At 45.5% G+C, this 19,966-nt stretch overlaps 1 protein-coding gene across 3 annotated transcripts in view; it reads right to left on the minus strand.

The window, feature by feature from the left end:
* Nucleotides 1-19,966, minus strand: part of DTX2 (deltex E3 ubiquitin ligase 2) — a 130,287-nt gene that overhangs the window by 60,564 nt on the left and 49,757 nt on the right. For all 3 annotated transcript variants that reach the window (XM_075336277.1, XM_075336275.1, XM_075336276.1), the window contains exons 3-4: nt 8,722-9,328; nt 770-828 (exon numbers count right to left, since the gene is read on the minus strand). In XM_075336277.1, coding sequence (XP_075192392.1) covers nt 770-828; nt 8,722-9,328 — 666 coding nt within the window. The remainder of the gene's footprint in view (nt 1-769; nt 829-8,721; nt 9,329-19,966) is intronic.

Raw genomic sequence — 19,966 nt, forward strand, 5'->3', positions numbered from 1 at the left:
TTTGAGCAATAAATGCCCAGTGCATGATCCAGAATGGTGCCTTTGCATGAACAAGAAGCTGCTCCAAAGCTCCCAAAGTATAGAAAATGATCAGCTCAAAACTAGCCCAGATACGTACTTTGTGTACAGAGCATAGACATACTAGCACAGTTTAGTAAATGCACACATTAGGCAAGCAAAAGTGGAGAAGAATTAAGAAGACGGAAGGCCATTAAAAGGCAATCTGTCAGCCGGTGTTTGTTATGCATTCTGAGAATAGCATGGGGTTGGGGCAGAGACGCAGATTTCAGTGATGTGCGATGTACTCAGCTGTGTGCCGTTTCCATACAGTGAACGTGTTATCACAAGGAGATGATCACTGCCTGGACTACAGTGCTCCTGAGCTCTGGACCCCCTATGCCCCCTCCTCTGATCAGCAGCTCACTGACAACATACACAGAGATGATGAGTGTGTGGTTAGCTTTCTGAGGTCTACTACATATAAAATCTCTGAGTCACAACTGCTGTACCCAGTAAACCAAGTGACACCTTGTTGGAATCAGGGGCTCTTTTCCTACATTATTTGTATGCGGTAGCAAAAACCTGGTGACAGATTCCTTTTTAATGAATGTAAGATATATACTAACATAAAGTTTAGACGTATTTAGGATTCTGTTAAAGAAACTGGACCCAAAAGAAGTGTGGAAAGGACCTTACTGAAATAAGCCAGTTGAAACAAACAAGATTTGCAAGTCTAGAAACATTCACTTTTTATCAGCACTTCTCTTACCTGCCATAGCTTGTTTCAAGGAACTACCTTTCTGGATCTGTATAGGAAGTGATGGTAAGCTAGACGTCCAAAATGAACAAAAAAGAATGCATTACAGATGACAGAGGGCTAAAATGCTGCCCCTACTTCAGAATTAGCTTAGCCCATAGAGCATTACCCACACAAAAGCCGAAGAGCTCAGAGAAGTACAAAAAAAAAAAAAAAAACACGCAAAAGATTGTCAAACAACCTTCATACAACACACAGGGGTCATTTAGCATGTTTAATAGTCTATGGATTGTTCATGCTTCGGAGCAAAAACGGGTTCTCCAATCTAAAGCGACAAGTCTGCAGTCTTTACATGACTGCAGACTTTGAAATCCTCACATAGCGCACAAGAGGATTCTCCAGCGACAGCAACAGCGGTCACGTGCCCGCAAGTATGTGATATGCATACTCCCAGCCAGAATCTGACCAGACAGTTTCCATCCTGGTGCAATAAACTTGCCATAAGCAGGACAGAAACAGTCTAGTCAGATTCTGGCCGGGGGTATACATATCGCATACCCGCGGTCACGTGACCGCTATTCCCGGCGCTGACATCAGAGAATCCTTACAGTGCATGTGATGTGAGTATTCATATGTCAAACAGCAAGGTCTTAAATTACATAAGTCTCCTAAGAGACACTAATATAAAAATAGAAATAAAACTTAACATTTAATATCTCGATTTAAAAAGTGAACAGGGTCACTAAAGAACGTGACATACTAAACACAAAAAACAGAAACATACATCTGGTATTTGATTACAGCCCCACACACGTCATCAAGGGTGTATTAGCACACCATCCCATCCAATACCTAATGTTAGGCCATTCAGGAATCAAAACCAATGTATATGGCACATTAAATTGTCCATACAAGCACCATGGACATAGAAACCCAAAGTTTGACCCCTGCTGTACTATTCTAGGAACTACCCTCCTCACTCAGGGGTTCCCTAAATAGAGGGGAAACAGGTCTCACCAACAGTAAGCGGGCTATATTTATGCAGCAAACCTGAAACCCGATTTTCCAAATATCGAGTATCCTTGTATCCTTGGTTTGTTAATGCATTTCAGGTGAAAGAACTTCCATCAATATAAACATAAACTTCCGACGCGTTTCATTAATATTCCTCAGGGAAGTCAGTAATCCAAATAGAAGGGTTATACCACCATCATAAGGGCAGGCATCCCCGGTGGAACCCCAGTGCTGGACTGAAAATGAAATGAAAATTACCATATGTCCACCACTGTAAATACATCTTTGTATCACAACATCAAAAAAGACCCAATCAGGGCACTCACCCAAGAAACAAGTTCTAGAAGTCCTGGTGCTAGGCCATATCTATGCCCATTCATGAACGCACACTAGAACAAATAAATCTATATTAATCCACCGCTCATTACAGAATCATAGGAGGAAAGAGTCCCAAATCACGAGCACTCACCAAAACACGTCCTCCACATGTATTAAATTCAAAAATGTGCCGCGCCGCCGGCACCATAGGCCGCGCCATCTTATATCACGCGCACATGCGCAGTACACCCCATTCAATTGTGTGACGCACAACCGGAACCACCCGATACCGGAAGTTAGTGCGTCATCATTATCAGCCGACCACATCATCATACAGTGTCGGCCGCCCATCCGGTGACGCTATTTCCGGATAAAATGGAACGCAAGCCTGGACAAACATCATTAAATCGCGTCATTGCCCTACTAACGCTTGCGCCACAATGCTAAAATCCAATATCAGTGAATGAGTACAAGACACATTCACAACGTTTCAAAACCATCACAGGCAATCTTCTAGGTCCCTAAGTAATGTTGATCTTGCGGTATTGAATAGAGGTTTATCATTTGTACCCACTACGGATTTTAATGAATTTATGGCCATCAAAGATTTACACCTTTTTGCCAGACAATTGAAGTGGAAAAAGTTTTTCGGTAAGCAGTCAGATAAAACATGTGGTGAATTAGGTATATCTGAGGATTTACTGCAGGATGTGCGTTTTTTGTTTCATCTTAGTGATGAGAACCCCAATGATATAGGTGAGGGTCCGTTCACATCTTTGAAGAATAGCAGCAGTAGGATGCCCCCTGATGGGACAGAGGTGGACGTCATTGATGTCTTTGTTAACATCGTAACAGAGGATATAGGTGGTCTCCAATCAAACTCGGGTAATTATAATCTAACCAAGATTGAGATGCAGTGTTTACGCAGCCTTGAAGGGGATTCTAGCATTACGATCAAGCCCTCTGATAAAGGGGGCAACATCGTAATTATGGATTCTATGAAGTATAAAAACATTTGTTTGGACATTTTGAATGATGAACAAACTTATGAGAAATTAATGTTCAATCCTACGGTTGGTTTCAGGGCTGAGCTAAAATCACTACTTGACAGGGCACTCGACAATAAGATCATTGATAAGAATGAGTTTGAATTTCTCTTTCCTCTGTTCCCTATACTATCTACCTTTTATGTATTACCTAAGATACATAAGGGTTTGGATCCTCTCAGGGGACGCCCGATTGTCTCTGGTGTGGGAGGTCTCACCGAGAAGCTAAGTGTATATATTGACAGGATATTGCGTCCATTTGTAGTATCCCTTAACTCTTTCCTAGGTGATACCACTGAATTCTTGAGGAAGATAGATGATGTCTTCCTCGAGGATGGAATGATCCTATGTAGTATTGATGTTGAGACACTCTATTCCTCGATCCCGCATGATATGGGGATAGACGCGGTGAAGTACTACTTAAATTCAAGAGGGAATCATCTGGCTGCGCACAATGAGTTTGTGATTCAGGCTCTTCAGTTTTGTCTGACAAGGAATGTGTTTTCTTTTGGGGGGGGAAGTACTTCCACCAGCTCAGGGGTACTGCGATGGGGAGTTGTTGTGCCCCATCGTATGCCAACCTTTTCCTGGGCTGGTGGGAGGAAACCACGGTGTTTGGAGGTAATCTTGACACGGAGGATGTAGTACTGTGGGTCAGGTTTGTCGACGACATCTTTCTGATTTGGAAGGGCCATGAGGATGGTTTCAAGGACTTTGTGGGTTCTTTGAATAGTAACAACATGGGCCTGAGATTTACTTTTGAGATGCATCCCAACAGGCTGGCCTTTTTGGATGTCCTAGTAGAGAGGGGACCTGAGGGTAGGTTAGTGACAAGCACGTATAGGAAGGAGACGTCATCCAACTCACTGTTACGATGGGAGAGTGCGCACCCCAGGTCCCATAAAAAGGGCATCCCAAGGGGCCAATTCCTAAGGATGAGGCGCAATTGCTCTAGTGATGAGGCCTTCAGAGTGCAGGCTGAGGATCTAACAAAGCGGCTGGATGAAAGAGGCTATCCTAAAAAGGAGGTTGAGAGGGCCTTTAAATCGGTTTGTAAAATGGATCGTACTGAGATTCTGAATCCAAGACCTAAGAATAAAAACCTGAATGAGCCTCTAAGGTACATCACCACATTTGATAATGGGGCAATGGGCCTACGTTATATTCTTTGTAGGCATTGGCCAATCCTGAAAATGGACCCGATTGTGGGTAAATATGTATCAGATCATCCCTCTATAACGTACAGTAAAGCTAGATCGTTGAAGGATAGATTGGTCCACAGTTTTTTCAAAGAGGACAGACCACCATGGTTGACCAGTGGGGTCAGAGGTTGTTTTAAATGTCACAATTGTAAGAACTGTTTCCTCATTGAGGAGGGTAAGACCTTCCACGGTCGGATCGGTAACAGGACATTTGAGATTAGGTCACTTATCACGTGTAGGACTAGAGAAGTCATATACAGAGTGACGTGTCCCTGCAATAAGCACTATGTTGGAAAGACCATTAGGGAATTACGTAAGAGGGTCGGTGAGCATAAGAATGACATCAGAAATAAGAACGACACCCCACTGGCTAAGCACATTAATGCATACCACGATGGAGATGAGAATTGCATCAAGATTATGGGCATTGATCATATTAGATCACCACCAAGAGGAGGCAATTGGGACAAGTTGATACTCCGCAAGGAGTGTTTTTGGATTTATACACTGGGCACCATGGCCCCAAATGGCCTTAATGAGCAACTATCTTTTACCCCCTTTTTAGGTGCACCTTAGTGTGTAGGTGTAGTGTAGGAGGGCCAGCCGACGGTGAGTGGGGGCGCCATGGGCGTGGGTATTTTACGGTGCCGACCTCTGCAGTAAGGTAGGGAGAGTTACTAAATAGTGAGGGTCAGATGTAGTGTGCACTTAGTTCCTTGTTCTTTCCTCCCTTTCTCTCTCCTGTTATGGAAAAAGGGGTTATTTGTAGGGTGGTTTTTGAAATATCATCGTTCAGTTGTACTTACTTTATGCCTTCTGGACTGAGTGGTGGTCTTTGTAGGTCTTTTTGATTGTGGTTACACATTTGGGGGCCATTTTTATGGGTGGGACATAGTCTACAATGTTCTCCTTAGGTTGTTTCCTGGGGAGGGGATATCTTTCGCCATAACATCACTGTATTGTATTGGTGTATTTTCATTTGAGGAGTTTTGCATATTGCCTGTGATGGTTTTGAAACGTTGTGAATGTGTCTTGTACTCATTCACTGATATTGGATTTTAGCATTGTAGCGCAAGCGTTAGTAGGGCAATGACGCAATTTAATGATGTTTGTCCAGGCTTGCGTTCCATTTTTTCCGGAAATAGCGTCACCGGATGGGCAGCCGACACTGTATGATGATGTGGTCGGCTGATAATGATGACGCACTAACTTCCGGTATCGGGTGGTTCCGGTTGTGCGTCACACAATTGAATGGGGTGTACTGCGCATGTGCGCGTGATATAAGATGGCGCGGCCTATGGTGCCGGCGGCGCGGCACATTTTTGAATTTAATACATGTGGAGGACGTGTTTTGGTGAGTACTCGTGATTTGGGACTCTTTCCTCCTATGATTCTGTAATGAGCGGTGGATTAATATAGATTTATTTGTTCTAGTGTGCGTTCATGAATGGGCAATTGATATGGCCTAGCACCAGGACTTCTAGAACTTGTTTCTTGGGCGAGTGCCCTGATTGGGTCTTTTTTGATGTTGTGATACAAAGATGTATTTACAGTGGTGGACATATGGTAATTTTCATTTCATTTTCAGTCCAGCACTGGGGTTCCACCGGGGATGCCTGCCCTTATGATGGTGGTATAACCCTTCTATTTGGATTACTGACTTCCCTGAGGAATATTAATGAAACGCGTCGGAAGTTTATGTTTATATTGATGGAAGTTCTTTCACCTGAAATGCATTAACAAACCAAGGATACTCGATATTTGGAAAATCGGGTTTCAGGTTTGCTGCAGAAATATAGCCCGCTTACTGTTGGTGAGACCTGTTTCCCCTCTATTTAGGGAACCCCTGAGTGAGGAGGGTAGTTCCTAGAATAGTACAGCAGGGGTCAAACTTTGGGTTTCTATGTCCATGGTGCTTGTATGGACAATTTAATGTGCCATATACATTGGTTTTGATTCCTGAATGGCCTAACATTAGGTATTGGATGGGATGGTGTGCTAATACACCCTTGATGACGTGTGTGGGGCTGTAATCAAATACCAGATGTATGTTTCTGTTTTGTGTTTAGTATGTCACGTTCTTTAGTGACCCTGTTCACTTTTTAAATCGAGATATTAAATGTTAAGTTTTATTTCTATTTTTATATTAGTGTCTCTTAGGAGACTTATGTAATTTAAGACCTTGCTGTTTGACATTGATATTTACTAAGGTTGATATTAACTACGTTTACTGCTATTATAAAAGATGTGAGTATTCACAAGTTTGCAGTCACAGACTGCAGACCTGTTTTTGACAGGACAACCCCTTTAAAAGTGAACCAATCACCAGGATTTTCGTATATAACCTAAAGCCAGTGCTATACTGGCACTATCAGGCTGATTCTCTACATACCATTAGCGGTCAGCTCGGGTGTATAGGTTTTGAAATCCAAGAAAGTAAAGTTTATAAAATTAGCTGCTTCCTGAGTGACAGCAGCTGAGGATCAGAATATCATAGTCATCCCCTTCCCCTGTTAGAATAAGTATGATACAATAGATCTAGCAGGACCTGTGTGAGGTCATACCAATGTGACAAGAAGGGGCGGGGCCTCAACCAACAGAAAATGTTGCTTCCTTGTATCAATTTTATTGGCTGGGGCCCGCCCCTTCTTGTCAGATAGTTATGACCTCACCACAGGCCCTGCTAGGGAAATTGTATCATACCTATGCGAATTCTAACAGAGGGAGGGGATAACTATGAATATCCCCCCGATATTATCTGATCCTCAGCTGCTGTCACTCAACAAGTAGCTAATTTTATAAACTTTATCTTGGATTTCAAAACCTAAACATCTGAGCTGACCACTACAGGTATGTATAGAATCAGCCTGATAGTGCCAGTGTAGCACTGGCTTTAGCTTATATACGAAAATCCTGGTGCTTGGTTCCCTTTAATTAATAATGGCTAAGGCTGTGTGTTTCACAATGAGCTTTTGGGCACGAGATATCTATAAATTCCTTACACTTTTCCGGAACTGTAAGACGCTGCGTTTTTGAAGCAACAAAAATATGCAGTGTAAAAAAAAAAAAAAGTCATCGTGGGTATACAACCTATGGGTTACGCCCATCTTCAAAAATGGGTAGTATCGGAAAGTGCTGGTAAACAAACAATTTTGCAGCTTACTATTAAAATTTAACAGTGTGCTCCTGTTAGTTTACAGCTTTGGTCCTGGGAACACCCACAGCACAAGTAGTAGGTGAACAAGTGCAGCGCTTACAAGCTCTTTTCTACTGCACTGAAGCTGGAAAGGATCACTGGAGTGCACTGTTAGCAAACAATCACTGCCACCCTTCAGTGTCAGCACACTTCAGATGCTACAGAGTCAAATATCAGGTGCAGATATTTCAGCTAATGGTGAGGATGCCACTAGTCTTCGGCTATGTGCGCACGTGTGCGTATTTCATGCAGTTACGCTGCGATCTGCCCCGCAGCGTAACTGCATGCGCCCTGCGTCCCCAGCATAATCTATGAAGATTATGCAGGAGCCGTGCGCACGTGGCATATTAGAGCGCAGCGCTTCGGCTGCTGCCCGAAGCGCTGCGTTCTAAGAAGTGACATGTCACTTCTTTCTTGCGCTCTGCATGCAGACCCCGCTGTCTATGGGAGGGGCTGCAGTCAGAGCGCATGAAATCGGCTTTTTTTTTTTCATTATGGACTCTTTCTGCAGCGATTTGAAGCGCACGTGTGCTGTTCAGATCGCTGCAGAAATTTCTGCAGGGACAGACGCTACGTGCGCACATAGCCTTAGGCTATGTGCGCACGTGTGCGTATTACATGCAGTTACGCTGCGATCTGTAGCGCAGCGTAACTGCATGCGTCCTGCGTCCCCTGCACAGTCTATTGAGATTGTGCAGGTGCCGTGCGCACGTGGCATATTAGAACGCAGCGATTCAGCTGCTGCCCGAATCGCTGCCTTCTAAGAAGTGACATGGTCACTTCTGTGCGGTTTGCATGCTGTCTATAGGGAGAGGCAGCATGCAGAGCGCACGTTCTCTGCCGGCACCATGCGCTTCAGACCAGAGCTTTTCAGCTGCGCTCTGAAGCGCACCTTTTAGGTGCGGTGCAGAGCGCACACGTGGGCACATAGCCTTAACACTAGAACTACTGAGGTAGTCATTTTGACAACTTTGCACTATTTATTTCTATATAGGTGTCACGAGTCCAGTAGTTCTAGTGTTAAACTGCTAATGAGGAACGCATGCCCTCCCTGGAAGCAGGAAGACAGCGCTGCCCGCAGAGCAGTGTCCTTTTGCATACAGACACAAGAAAGCCCCCAAACTAGATTCAGATGTATAATTAGATATATAATAGAAAATAAATGAGGGTTCTAAATGGAGGGTTTACCTTAGTCCATTAGTAGGAGGAGGAGATCCAAGAGACTGCATTCCATTGGCTGAAGATGAAGGGCCCGGAATCTGCATCGATGTTGATGGGGACAACCAAGTGCTGTTAAGCTTTGGAGCAGATTTTGCACTAGTCATTGTTGGTTTTGGGTAAGGTAGGTAGCCAGCACTAGCGTTCGATGTCCGACTGCTGTTTGGGTAATTTGAGTTCGTAGCCAAGTTAATCATTGAGTGTCTATACCGAACAGGCATAGGCCCTGCACCACTACTCGCAAGACACTGGTGACAAGCACAGGCGGATGATTTATGTGCGGGTCCCATCTTTTTAATCACTGGATAAGGGATATCGAGACGTCTCTGTACCTGCCGTCGAAAACCAGTGAGTTGATTTATCTGAGAAAATGTGTGAAAGTCAACATGGTAGCCTAAACCAAATACTCCCAGATCTATAGACTGAATGCGGTTGCTAAAGTTTTCCTCCAGAAATATGCAAATTTGCGTTTCATAAGATGTCCAAGAACCGTCATCATTCATCCATTCCCAACAAATTCCCTTGGCTGGTGCAGAGTCTAGTGGATAAAGGCCTTTGCGCACAGGCCTCAGGGTACCTGGGGAAGACAGTGAAAATTAAGTCATATTGTGCAAACCTATACATTTAAGTCATGTACAATCATATACATTTATCAGTAATGCATCACTACGTCATACAATATAGAAATCAAAGTTCGCTATGATGGGAAATATAGAAAGATCTATGTATTCTATGTTCCTGTGCATAAGACAAGGATGATCGGGGTGGATCGAGAGTGATCTGGTCCACGTATACAACCACCTTAACTGCAACACACTATTTGATTTAATAAAATGGACTTGTATGTGCTGGTAAGTTGCATTTTTCCTGAACCAGCAGGCAAACCAAGTACACCAACTAACTAAGGGCTATGGTCTATGTGCTAATCACCAGGCACTATCCAAATGCACAAAATGCCAGTGCCCCTGATTACTGGACTTATTAACGTTAACCACCCCCAGGTGCCAATTTTCTGCTTTGGGCCTGATTTGAAAAGTACAAAAAGAGGCCAATACACAACAAAGACATCATCACATACCTTAACATACTCAGCTGACCTCACAGCCGCGATTGATGTAGGGGGACACAGAACAAGTAACCAGCCGACACTGGAGTCAGCCATTTGTACCCGGCCGGGAACCAAAAAAGTAGGGAAGCTTTTTTTATTTTTTCCATGAAATAAAAAAAAAAAAAAAAAAGTGCGCTTCGTCAAATATTTGCGTCCGGCCAGGTACAACTAGGCTCCTGGTGATTGGAATCCGTAGCGCAGGGTAGCCCAAGCTTTGTGCCCCCCCCCCCCACTGCGACTTGCAGTCTGCAGCCACCCCAGAAAATGGAGCTTTCATAGAAGCGCCATCTTCTGGCGCTGTATCTAACTCTCCAGCAGCCCTGGTGGCACACTGGGTAATAAAGGGGTTAATAACAGCTTTGTTTTACCAGCTGATATAAAAGCCCGAGATTCTTAATGTCAGGCAAAGTTTGACCCAGCCATTAAGAATCTCCAATTAAAGGTTAAAAAAAACAAAACAAAAAAAGATCACACAAAAAAAATGTTTTATTAGAAATAAATACACAGACACACTTAGGGACTCAGTGTTTATTACTCCCTCTCACCCCTCCCCGATCCTGGTCTTTCTTCAACTGATGCAGCTGCACTACAAAGCAAGGAGGAGGAACTGCTTTCTGGGTATGCCCAGTACTGAAAACAGGATCCTGCCTACCAGAATCCGGTGACTTCGGGTAGAGCAGGATCCAGCGCTCATTGAAAAGCATTGCAGGTATCGCCGCAATATGAAGGATCCGGTGACATGCAGTATTTTGTCAAAGGTCAAAAACGCTACAAGCAGTGTTTTTGAAAAAAGAATATACTGCATCTCACCGGATCCAGTGTGTGCCGCACGCAACCGCAAGTGAACACATATTGCCGTGATTCCATTGCAAATGCATTGAAATGAAAACGCATTAGTAAAGGATCTGGTCATATGCGTTTTGTGGGGGGTTTTTTGACGAAAAATGCAGATGTGAAAGCAGCCTTATCCGAAGACTCAGCCCTGCATAATACCACAAACATCACTGACTGAACAAAGGCTGCTAATCAGTCTTGGGAGGAGAGGACACCGAACAGGAGGACTACATGGCCCAAGATAACTAACTTGCTGCTGATACAATATTGATTTTATTGAAACACACTGCCCAGGAATGCTGGAATCAAGTTCTCTGTACCTACATCATAGAGCTCTCTGATTAAACAAAAAACTGCTGATAATGTCCCTTAAAACCTTACATTGATACGCAAACTTGACCACTGACTTAATCCTAATTGACGATTTTGTCATTGGATCCATCCTCTGAGTTTTGCCCGTCAACGGTCATTGAATCTGTCATTCTAATTTAGACATAGCTTATATGACTGTGCAAGCTACCGGCCAGCAGCTTCTTCAGGAATTTAACTCTGGGGAACTACAATTACACCAAATGAATGCTTCTGGCAGAAACACCCCTGAACCATGACTTACTAGCCTAGGTACATGCCTTAAAGATGAGGCACAGATAGCCATGAGACTCTCTATGGACCCTAGCTCTACTATTCCTTCTGTGTACAGAACTGTGTCTGCCTGTGTGGGAAAAGCCTTCGCTCGATGAGTAAAAATGCAATGGCATAAGGACGGACTTGTGTGGGCACATTTATGATAGCAGTCTCTGCATCTGCCATGGGCCTAAATGGAAGCCATCATCAGAAAATGTCCTATTGGTTACATCAGGTTTTTGTATTCTGACAGATTACCACTATATTAAGTATGCACACTTGTCCTCAGTGGTAGCACATGTACACCACTACTTTAGCTTGCTATCATTTTCTATAAACCCCAGTGGACTGTAGCAGAATACGGCAGGCCCTCCAGGCTTAGAATGCTAGTTGAACTGCCTTTTGATGAACTGTTACATGAGGAAGCCATTTCCTTCATGCCTGAAACTAATTAATAATCCCAAATGTAAACGTTAAACAAAGATGCACACAGCCAGCGTGTTTGGCAAGTTTTCCTGTATTCTCATTACTTTAGAAGTGCAGATGTGATGCAAAATTTCCCATCGTTTTTGTTAGTGCAATGGTTCGCAGCAGTTAACATCCAAGCTAACTCAGCTTCTTCAGTGAAACAGCTGAGGCATGCTACTTACTATTCCCAGGGCTCGTCCTCCACTAAACACCCGTTTATGTAACAGCCTGGCATGAGAGCGTTTATATACTTCACTGGGAGAGAGTGCATGACAAATGGTGACAAGACAAGCCATTGTGAGAGTCACTGGACAAGAAATAACATTGCAACGGAACAGAAAAAAAAGATTTATTCATTCTACAAATACATCACAGTCTTGCTCAACTAAGGTCTATGCCGGCTGCCAATTTCCAGTGCTAGTTCCATAGAGAATGATTGGGGAGGCATGGCGCATGATCTGCAGTCATACAATTCATAAACCATTCTGGCGATTTGTGTGGGCCGCCAACTGATCTAATACTAATCCTTGATCTTAGATGAATATCCTTTTTAAAGGCCTTGTGCCCAGGCTAGGTTCACACACTGCGTTTTTTGACGCTGCGTTTGTGCGTTTTTTGGGGCAAAAGCCGCACAAAAACGCACCCGCATCAAAAAACGCACGCGTTTTGCCGCGATTTGCTGTGTTTTTTGCTGCGTTTTTGCTCACTGTGTCTTTGAGTTTTTTATCAGTGAACAAAAAAAAAAAAAAAAAAAGGGTCTGATGTCATTTCCTTCTTCAATATGTTCTTCATTCTCCACTAGTGTATGCAGGAGAGCAGACAGCTGCAGAACTACAAGGCTCAGCATCCTCCATCCAATAGTGTATGCAGGAGAGCAGACAGCAGCTGCAGAACTACAAGGCTCAGCATGCTCCATCCAGGACTGTATGCTGGAGGGAGAGTCAGGGGGAGCAGACCTACAAGGCCCAGCATCCTCCATCCAATAGTGTATGCAGGAGAGCAGACAGCAGCTGTCGAACTACAAGGCTCAGCATCCTCCTTCCAGGACTGTATGCAGGATTTCTTTGCCCCCCCAAACAAAAAAAAAAAAAAAAGACATGGGCTTAGCCATATTTTTGTATGCTAGCCGGGTACAGCAGGCAGGTACGGGCTGCCCCCAACCCCCAGCTGCCTATTTGTACCCGGCTGGGAACCAAAAATATAGAGAAGCCCCTTTTTTTTTTTTTTAATTATTTCATGAATTTCATGAAATAATTAAAAAAAAAAAAAAAAAAGACGTGAGCTTCGCCTAATTTTTGTGTCCAGCCGGGTACAACTAGGCAGCTGGGGATTGGAATCCACAGTGCAGGGTGCCCATGCTTTCTGGGCACCCCCCGCTGCGAATTGCAGTCCGCAGCCACCCCAGAAGACGGCGCTTTCATAGAAGCGCCATCTTCTGGTGCTGTATCCAAATCTTCCAGCTGCCCTGATGCCGGGTGGCTCACTGGGTAATAATGGGGTTAGGGCTAGCTGTATATTATCAGCTGGCCCTAAGCCCGAAATTCATGGTGTCACGCCAATATTAGACATGGTAACCATGAATTTCTAGTAAAGATAAAAAAAAACACAACACAGAAAAATATTTCTATTAGAAATAAAACACAACACAATTAGTGACTCCATCGTTATTGAAATAAAGAACCCCCCTCCGCAGTAAATCCTGGGTCAAGGGTCCCGCGCCGTCCAATCCGGATCCAATATCATCTGATCGGTTTGCTGGAAGGCAAAGAGATCAGATGATGTGTCAGGATCAAGGATGTGAATCACATCACACAGCAGCTGATTGTATAAAAGCCATTTATACAAATCAGCTAATGCATCGGTGCAAAAAAAAAAAAAAAAAAAAAACTCACTCACTTATGTGCTGATTACCGGCAGCTCCTAGAGCGATTGGAGGAGTCTGATCCCGTCCGATCGCTGCAGGAGCTGCCGGTAATCAGGGATGAAGTCTCCTGACGCATCCGCTGATAACCGGCCGGGTGCCGGCGTTAGCCCGAGACTTACGATCAGGTGACTGCATCAGGTGACTGCATCAGGTGACTGCATCAGGTGACTGCATCAGGTGACTGCATCAGGTGACTGCATCAGGTGACTGCATCAGGTGATCCATCGCCAGGTCCTGCATCCTGCAGGCATATGTACCTGGCGAGACTGCACACACCCGGAGCGGCGGTACCGGTAGGAGGATCTGGGAGCAGGCATGGCACCGGGAGTCTGCAGACAGGTGAGTATGACTTTTTTTTTTTTCTACTGTTAACTTTTGATTTCGCAGCCGCTTCCACCTCCCGCCCAGACATGGTGCCGCACGGCAGCATACATGCACAGGACCGGAGGTGGAAGCGGCGGTGACGGTACCGGGAGGATTCACGCTTCTGTGTTTACTGACAGAAGGAATCCTCTTCCTGTACACGTCACTTTACTACCCACCTCCTGCGTTTATAGCTGCCTTTTTGGTCTTAGAAACGCACTAAAACACACCAAAACGCACCTATTTGCGTTTCTCATTGCGTCTTTCAACATCCCATTGCACTCAATGGATGAAAAGCGCAGTGAAAAACGCGGGAATAATTGACATTCTGCGTTTTTGTTGCACCACAAAAACGCAGCTGAAAAAAAACGCTGTGTGCAGACAGCAAAAATGAAAACTCAGACTTTGCTGGGGAAGCAAAGTCATGCAGTTTTCTGAGCAAAAACGCACCCGAAAACTGCGCAAAAACGCCGCGAAAAACGCACTGTGTGAACTTACCCTTACAGCGTTTTTTCTAGCGTTTTTCATTGCTTTTTTTAATCAATAAAAGCAAGGAAAAAGCATCCCAGCAAAGTCTATGAGAATCGGGACTTGCTGTGCCCACGTTGCTTCTTTTTCAGTTGCTTTTTTTCTTTCTGAAAAAAGAAGCAACATGTCAATTGTTTTAGCGTTTTTCCCTGTTTTTTTCCTCAATTGACTTCAATGGAGCCAGGAAAAAAAAAGCAAGAAAAAAATGCATGTGTAATGCCCACGTGGCTTTATATTTTATGCGTTTGGGCGTTTTTAGGGAGAAAAGAAAGCTATGGCTATGTAGATTCCTTCATAGATTCCTTCATAGAAGAAAGCCACATAGCCAGCGTCGCCAGCTATTTCCTTATCTCCCATTGTTTACCGCTACACCTCTGCCGAGACCCCCGCTGACGTCACAGGGTAAAGAGTTCATGCCAGCGGGGGTGGGGGGGGGGAATCTCCATGAAATCCCACAGTAATCCTCCTGTATGAATTGTATTCACCTTGTGACATCCCCGAACTTATACAACGAGATGTCCCAGTAAACAATGCAGGGACCACCGCTGATGTAACAAGGTAAAGAGTTCATCGCAGCGGGGATCTCCAGGAATGCAGGGGGCATGGTTTGGTAATCCCCCTGCATGAACTGTATTCACCTCGTGACAAACCCCGAACTTCTCTGCAGCGACGTGTCGCGGTAAACAATGCAGGGACCCCCGCTGACGTCACAAGGTAAAGAGTTCATCGCAGCGGGGATCTCCAGGAAACCCCCCCAGTATTCCTCCTTAATTGTATTCACCTCCTGACATCCCTGCAAAGAGATGTCGCGGTAAAACACTGCAAGCATACAGAATGCCTGGTGCACAGCCTATGCAACATAAATGCAGGCAACCCCCGCTGATGTCAAGGTGAACCCCGAAAAACCCCGGTGATCCTCCTGCATGAACTGTGTTCACCTTGTGCCGTGCACCAGGCATTCAGTATTCTTGCAGTGTTTTACCGATACCACTCTACAGGGAGGTCTGGGGATGTCACAAGGTGAATACAGTTCATGTAGGAGGATCACCAGGGTTTCCTGGAGATCCGCTGCTGGGATGAACTCTTCACCTTACTCACCTCTCTGCAGACTCCCGGGTCACGTCCGATGGGCTCCAGGACCTGCCGGTAAGCAGCTGATTGTTTACGTCCAGCGGTGAAAAGCCTACCGGCTTGTTAACAAGCAGATGATTAATCCGCTGATCTTCGCTGAACTTAAACGATGGGATGATGCTATCAGGTGATAGCATCAGCAGCTTACTGGCGGGTCCTGGAGCCCATGGGACTTTTAAACAATCAGCTAATGTGTAATCTGATTCAGGGCCTTGAACCTGTGTCAGGTTCAAAGACCTGAATCCAATATCATCTGATCAGTTTGCCTTTTGATCAGATGATTTTGGATCCGGATTGGACATTGCGGGACCCTCGACGCAGGACTACGGCGGAGGGGGGTTCTTTAGTTCAATAAAGATGGAATCACTAATTGTGTTGTGTTTTATTTCTAATAAAAAAATATTTTTCTGTGTGTTGTGTTTTTTTTATTATTTTTACTAGAAATTCATAGTGGCTATGTCTAATATTGGCGTGACACCATGAATTTCAGGCTTAGGGCCAGCTGATAATACAAAGCTGGCCCTAATCCCATTATTACCCAGTGAGCCACCCGATACCAGGGCCACTGGAAGAGTTGGATACAGCACCAGAAGATGGCGCTTCCTATGAACGCGCCATTTTCTAGGGTGGCTGCGGACTGCAATTCGCAGTGTGTGGTGTCTTTTTATTAGAAATAAATAAAATACACAGACACACTTAGGGACTCCCATCTTTATTACTCCCTCTCTCCCCGACTCCTCGATCCTGGTCTTCTGTCACTGATCTAGCTTTCCTATATCAGAAAGCACAAGAAGGGGGTTGGGGGGGGGGGGACGCTTCTGCTCCTCGTGCTGTCTAATCACTCAATGTGTGAGCAAAGACTGCGGGTTGGTAAGCTGTGACGTCACCACTTTCACCATTGTCATAGTAACCTAATTAGAGTGTTACTATAGCAACGGTGATCTCCGAGCACCTGATTCCCGCCGCCGCTATTCACCTGAATGAGCCGGTGAATAGCGGCGCCGGTAAACGATCTAATAGATCATCATTTTCATATCACTTATATTCCAAAATGGAGATTGAAGAAAATGGGTTGAACAAGGAAATTACATCAGAACACCTTTTTTTTCACATCCAACTTTAATGAGCTGAAACAAGCATTCAATAGTAAACAAAAAAAGCATTTAAAGCAGCATGAAAAAAAGCCGGAAAAAAAAGCACGAAAGCATGAAAAAAAAAAAAAAAAAAACGCATGAAAAGAAGCACAGAAAAAAGCAGCTTTTTTGTGCTGAAAAAAAAAGCACCGTGTGCACATATAGGCTATGAGTTACCATGTTTCCTCAAACATAAGACAGGGTATTATGTTTAGCTCCAAAAGATGAGCTAGGGTTTATTTTCAGGGGATAGAATTGTATTACCCATTAATGGAAAATCAATATTCACTCCTTTCCCTCACCCCTCTGCACGGGCATCAGTGGTTGCAACGTGTGTTAATGGAAATATTCATCCTCTTCCCTTGCTCATCCCTCTGTACTGGATATTAACAAACCTTCCAATCACTGATGGCCACTATCCCTTGGCCACTGGTAATAATTATATATATATATATATATATATATATATATATATATATATATATATATATAAATAATTTACATATACACATATACATACATATACATATATATACTAGAAGGTGGCCCGATCCTACGCATCGGGTATTCTAGAATTTACGTATTGTGTAGTTCATGTATGATTTTTGTTTATGTTATATATATATATATATATATATATATATATATATATATATATATATATATAGAGAGAGAGAGAGAGAGAGAGAGAGAGAGAGAGAGAGAGAGAGAGAGAGATGTTGTTGTCTGTAGTTACCAAGTGTTTGTGTAGGCGCTGTACATGTTCTGGGTGTTGTCTGGGTGTGACGGGGGGTGAGAGCGGTGTTGTATGTGTGTTGCGTGTGTTGCGTTGTTTGTGGAGCGCTGTGTGTCTGTAGCGTTGTGTGTGTGTTGCGCGGTTTGTGTGTGTGTGGTGTGTTTTGGGGGGAGGTATGTTTTGTGCAATGTGTGTGTTGTGCGGTATGTGCGTATATTTGTGTGTGCCGCGGTGTTTGTGTGTTGGGTGTTGTGTGTGTGCAGCGTTGTCTGTGTGTGTGGGTGTCTGTGTAGGGCAGTTGTGTGTGTGTGTGTGTGGTGTGTTGTGCAGTGCGTGCGTGCGTGTGTGCGCATCAGCCTCTCTTCTCTCAGCCTACCTCTCCCAGCCTCCCTCCTCCCAGCCTCCCTCAGCATCAGCCTCCCTCTCCCAGCCTCCCCAGCATCAGCCTCCGCCAGCATCAGCCTCTCTCCTTCCAGCCTCCTCCAGCATCAGCCTCCCTCTCCCAGCCTTCCCCAGGATCAGCCTCTCTCCTCCCAGCCTCCGTCCTCCCAGCCTTCCCCAGCATCAGCTTTCCCCTCCCAGCCTCCCTCAGCATCAGCCTCCCTCCTCCCAGCCTCAGCCTCTCTCCTTCCAGCCTCCCCCAGCATCAGCCTCTCTCCTTCCAGCTTCCCTCAGCATCAGCCTCCCCTTCCCAGCCTTCCCCAGGATCAGCCTCTCTCCTCCCAGCCTCCTTCCTCCCAGCCTCCTTCCTCCCAGCCTCCCTCAGCATCAGCCTTCTGCTCCCAGTCTCCCCCAGCATCAGCCTCCCCATGCATCAGCCTTCACCAGCATCAGCCTCTTTCCTTCCAGCCTCTCTCCTTCCAGCCTCCCCCAGCATCAGCCTCCCGTTCCCAGCCTTCCCCAGGATCAGCCTCTCTCCTCCCAGCCTCCTTCCTCCCAGCCTCCCTCTCCCAGCCTCCCTCAGCATCAGCCTTCCGATCCCAGTCTCCCCCAGCATCAGCCTCCCCAAGCATCAGCCTCCACCAGCATCAGCCTCCACCAGCATAAGCCTCCTTCCAGCCTCCCCCAGCATCAGCCTCTCTCCTTCCAGCCTCCCCCAGCATCAGCCTCCCGTTCCCAGCCTTCCCCAGGATCAGCCTCTCTCCTCCCAGCCTCCTTCCTCCCAGCCTCCCTCAGCATCAGCCTTCCCCTCCCAGTCTCCCCCAGCATCAGCCTCCCCCAGCATCAGCCTCCCTCGTCCCAGCCTCCCCCTCCCAGCCTCCCCCAGCATCAGCCTCTCTCCTCCCAGTCTTCCCCATGATCAGCCTCTCTGCTCCCAGCCTCCTCTAGCACGCCGTGCTCCTCTGCCGACACTCACACACCCGATCGCATCCACTCACACACACCCGATCGCATCCACTCACACACACCCGATCGCATCCACTCACACACACCCGATCGCATCCACTCACACACACCCGATCGCATCCACTCACACACACCCGATCGCATCCACTCACACACACAGACACTGACGATATCGCACATACGCGCTTATACTCACAACATCCGGGGATATCACATGCTTCTGGCCACGTGATCCTCCGGCAGGTCCTGGAAGATCACAACAGCACAGTATCGCCGCCGAGAAGCAAGCGATATCCCAGGATGTTGTGAGTATGTGGATGCGATCTGATGTGTGCTGTTATGTGTGTGTGTGTGTGCTGTTATGTGTGTGTGTGTGTGCTGTTATGTGTGTGTGTGTGTGTGTGTGCTGTTATGTGTGTGTGTGTGTGTGCTGTTGTGTGTGTGCTGTTATGTGTGTGTGTGTGTGCTGTTGTGTGTGTGTGTGTGTGTGCTGTTATGTGTGTGTGTGTGTGTGTGCTGTTATGTGTGTGTGTGTGTGTGTGCTGTTATGTGTGTGTGTGTGTGCTGTTATGTGTGTGTGTGTGTGTGCTGTTATGTGTGTGTGTGTGTGTGTGTGTGCTGTTATGTGTGTGTGTGTGTGTGTGTGCTGTTATGTGTGTGTGTGTGTGTGTGTGCTGTTATGTGTGTGTGTGTGTGTGTGCTGTTATGTGTGTGTGTGTGTGCTGTTATGTGTGTGTGTGTGTGTGTGCTGTTATGTGTGTGTGTGTGTGCTGTTATGTGTGTGTGTGTGTGCTGTTATGTGTGTGTGTGTGTGCTGTTATGTGTGTGTGTGTGTGCTGTTATGTGTGTGCTGTTATGTGCTGTTATGTGTGTGTGCTGTTATGTGTGTGTGTGTGTGCTGTTATGTGTGTGCTGTTATGTGCTGTTATGTGTGTGCTGTTATGTGCTGTTATGTGTGTGCTGTTATGTGCTGTTATGTGTGTGTGCTGTTATGTGTGTGTGTGTGTGTGTGTGTGCTG

Source organism: Anomaloglossus baeobatrachus, chromosome 2 (genome assembly GCF_048569485.1).
Source record: "Anomaloglossus baeobatrachus isolate aAnoBae1 chromosome 2, aAnoBae1.hap1, whole genome shotgun sequence".
In the NCBI taxonomy this organism is placed as follows: domain Eukaryota; kingdom Metazoa; phylum Chordata; class Amphibia; order Anura; family Aromobatidae; genus Anomaloglossus; species Anomaloglossus baeobatrachus.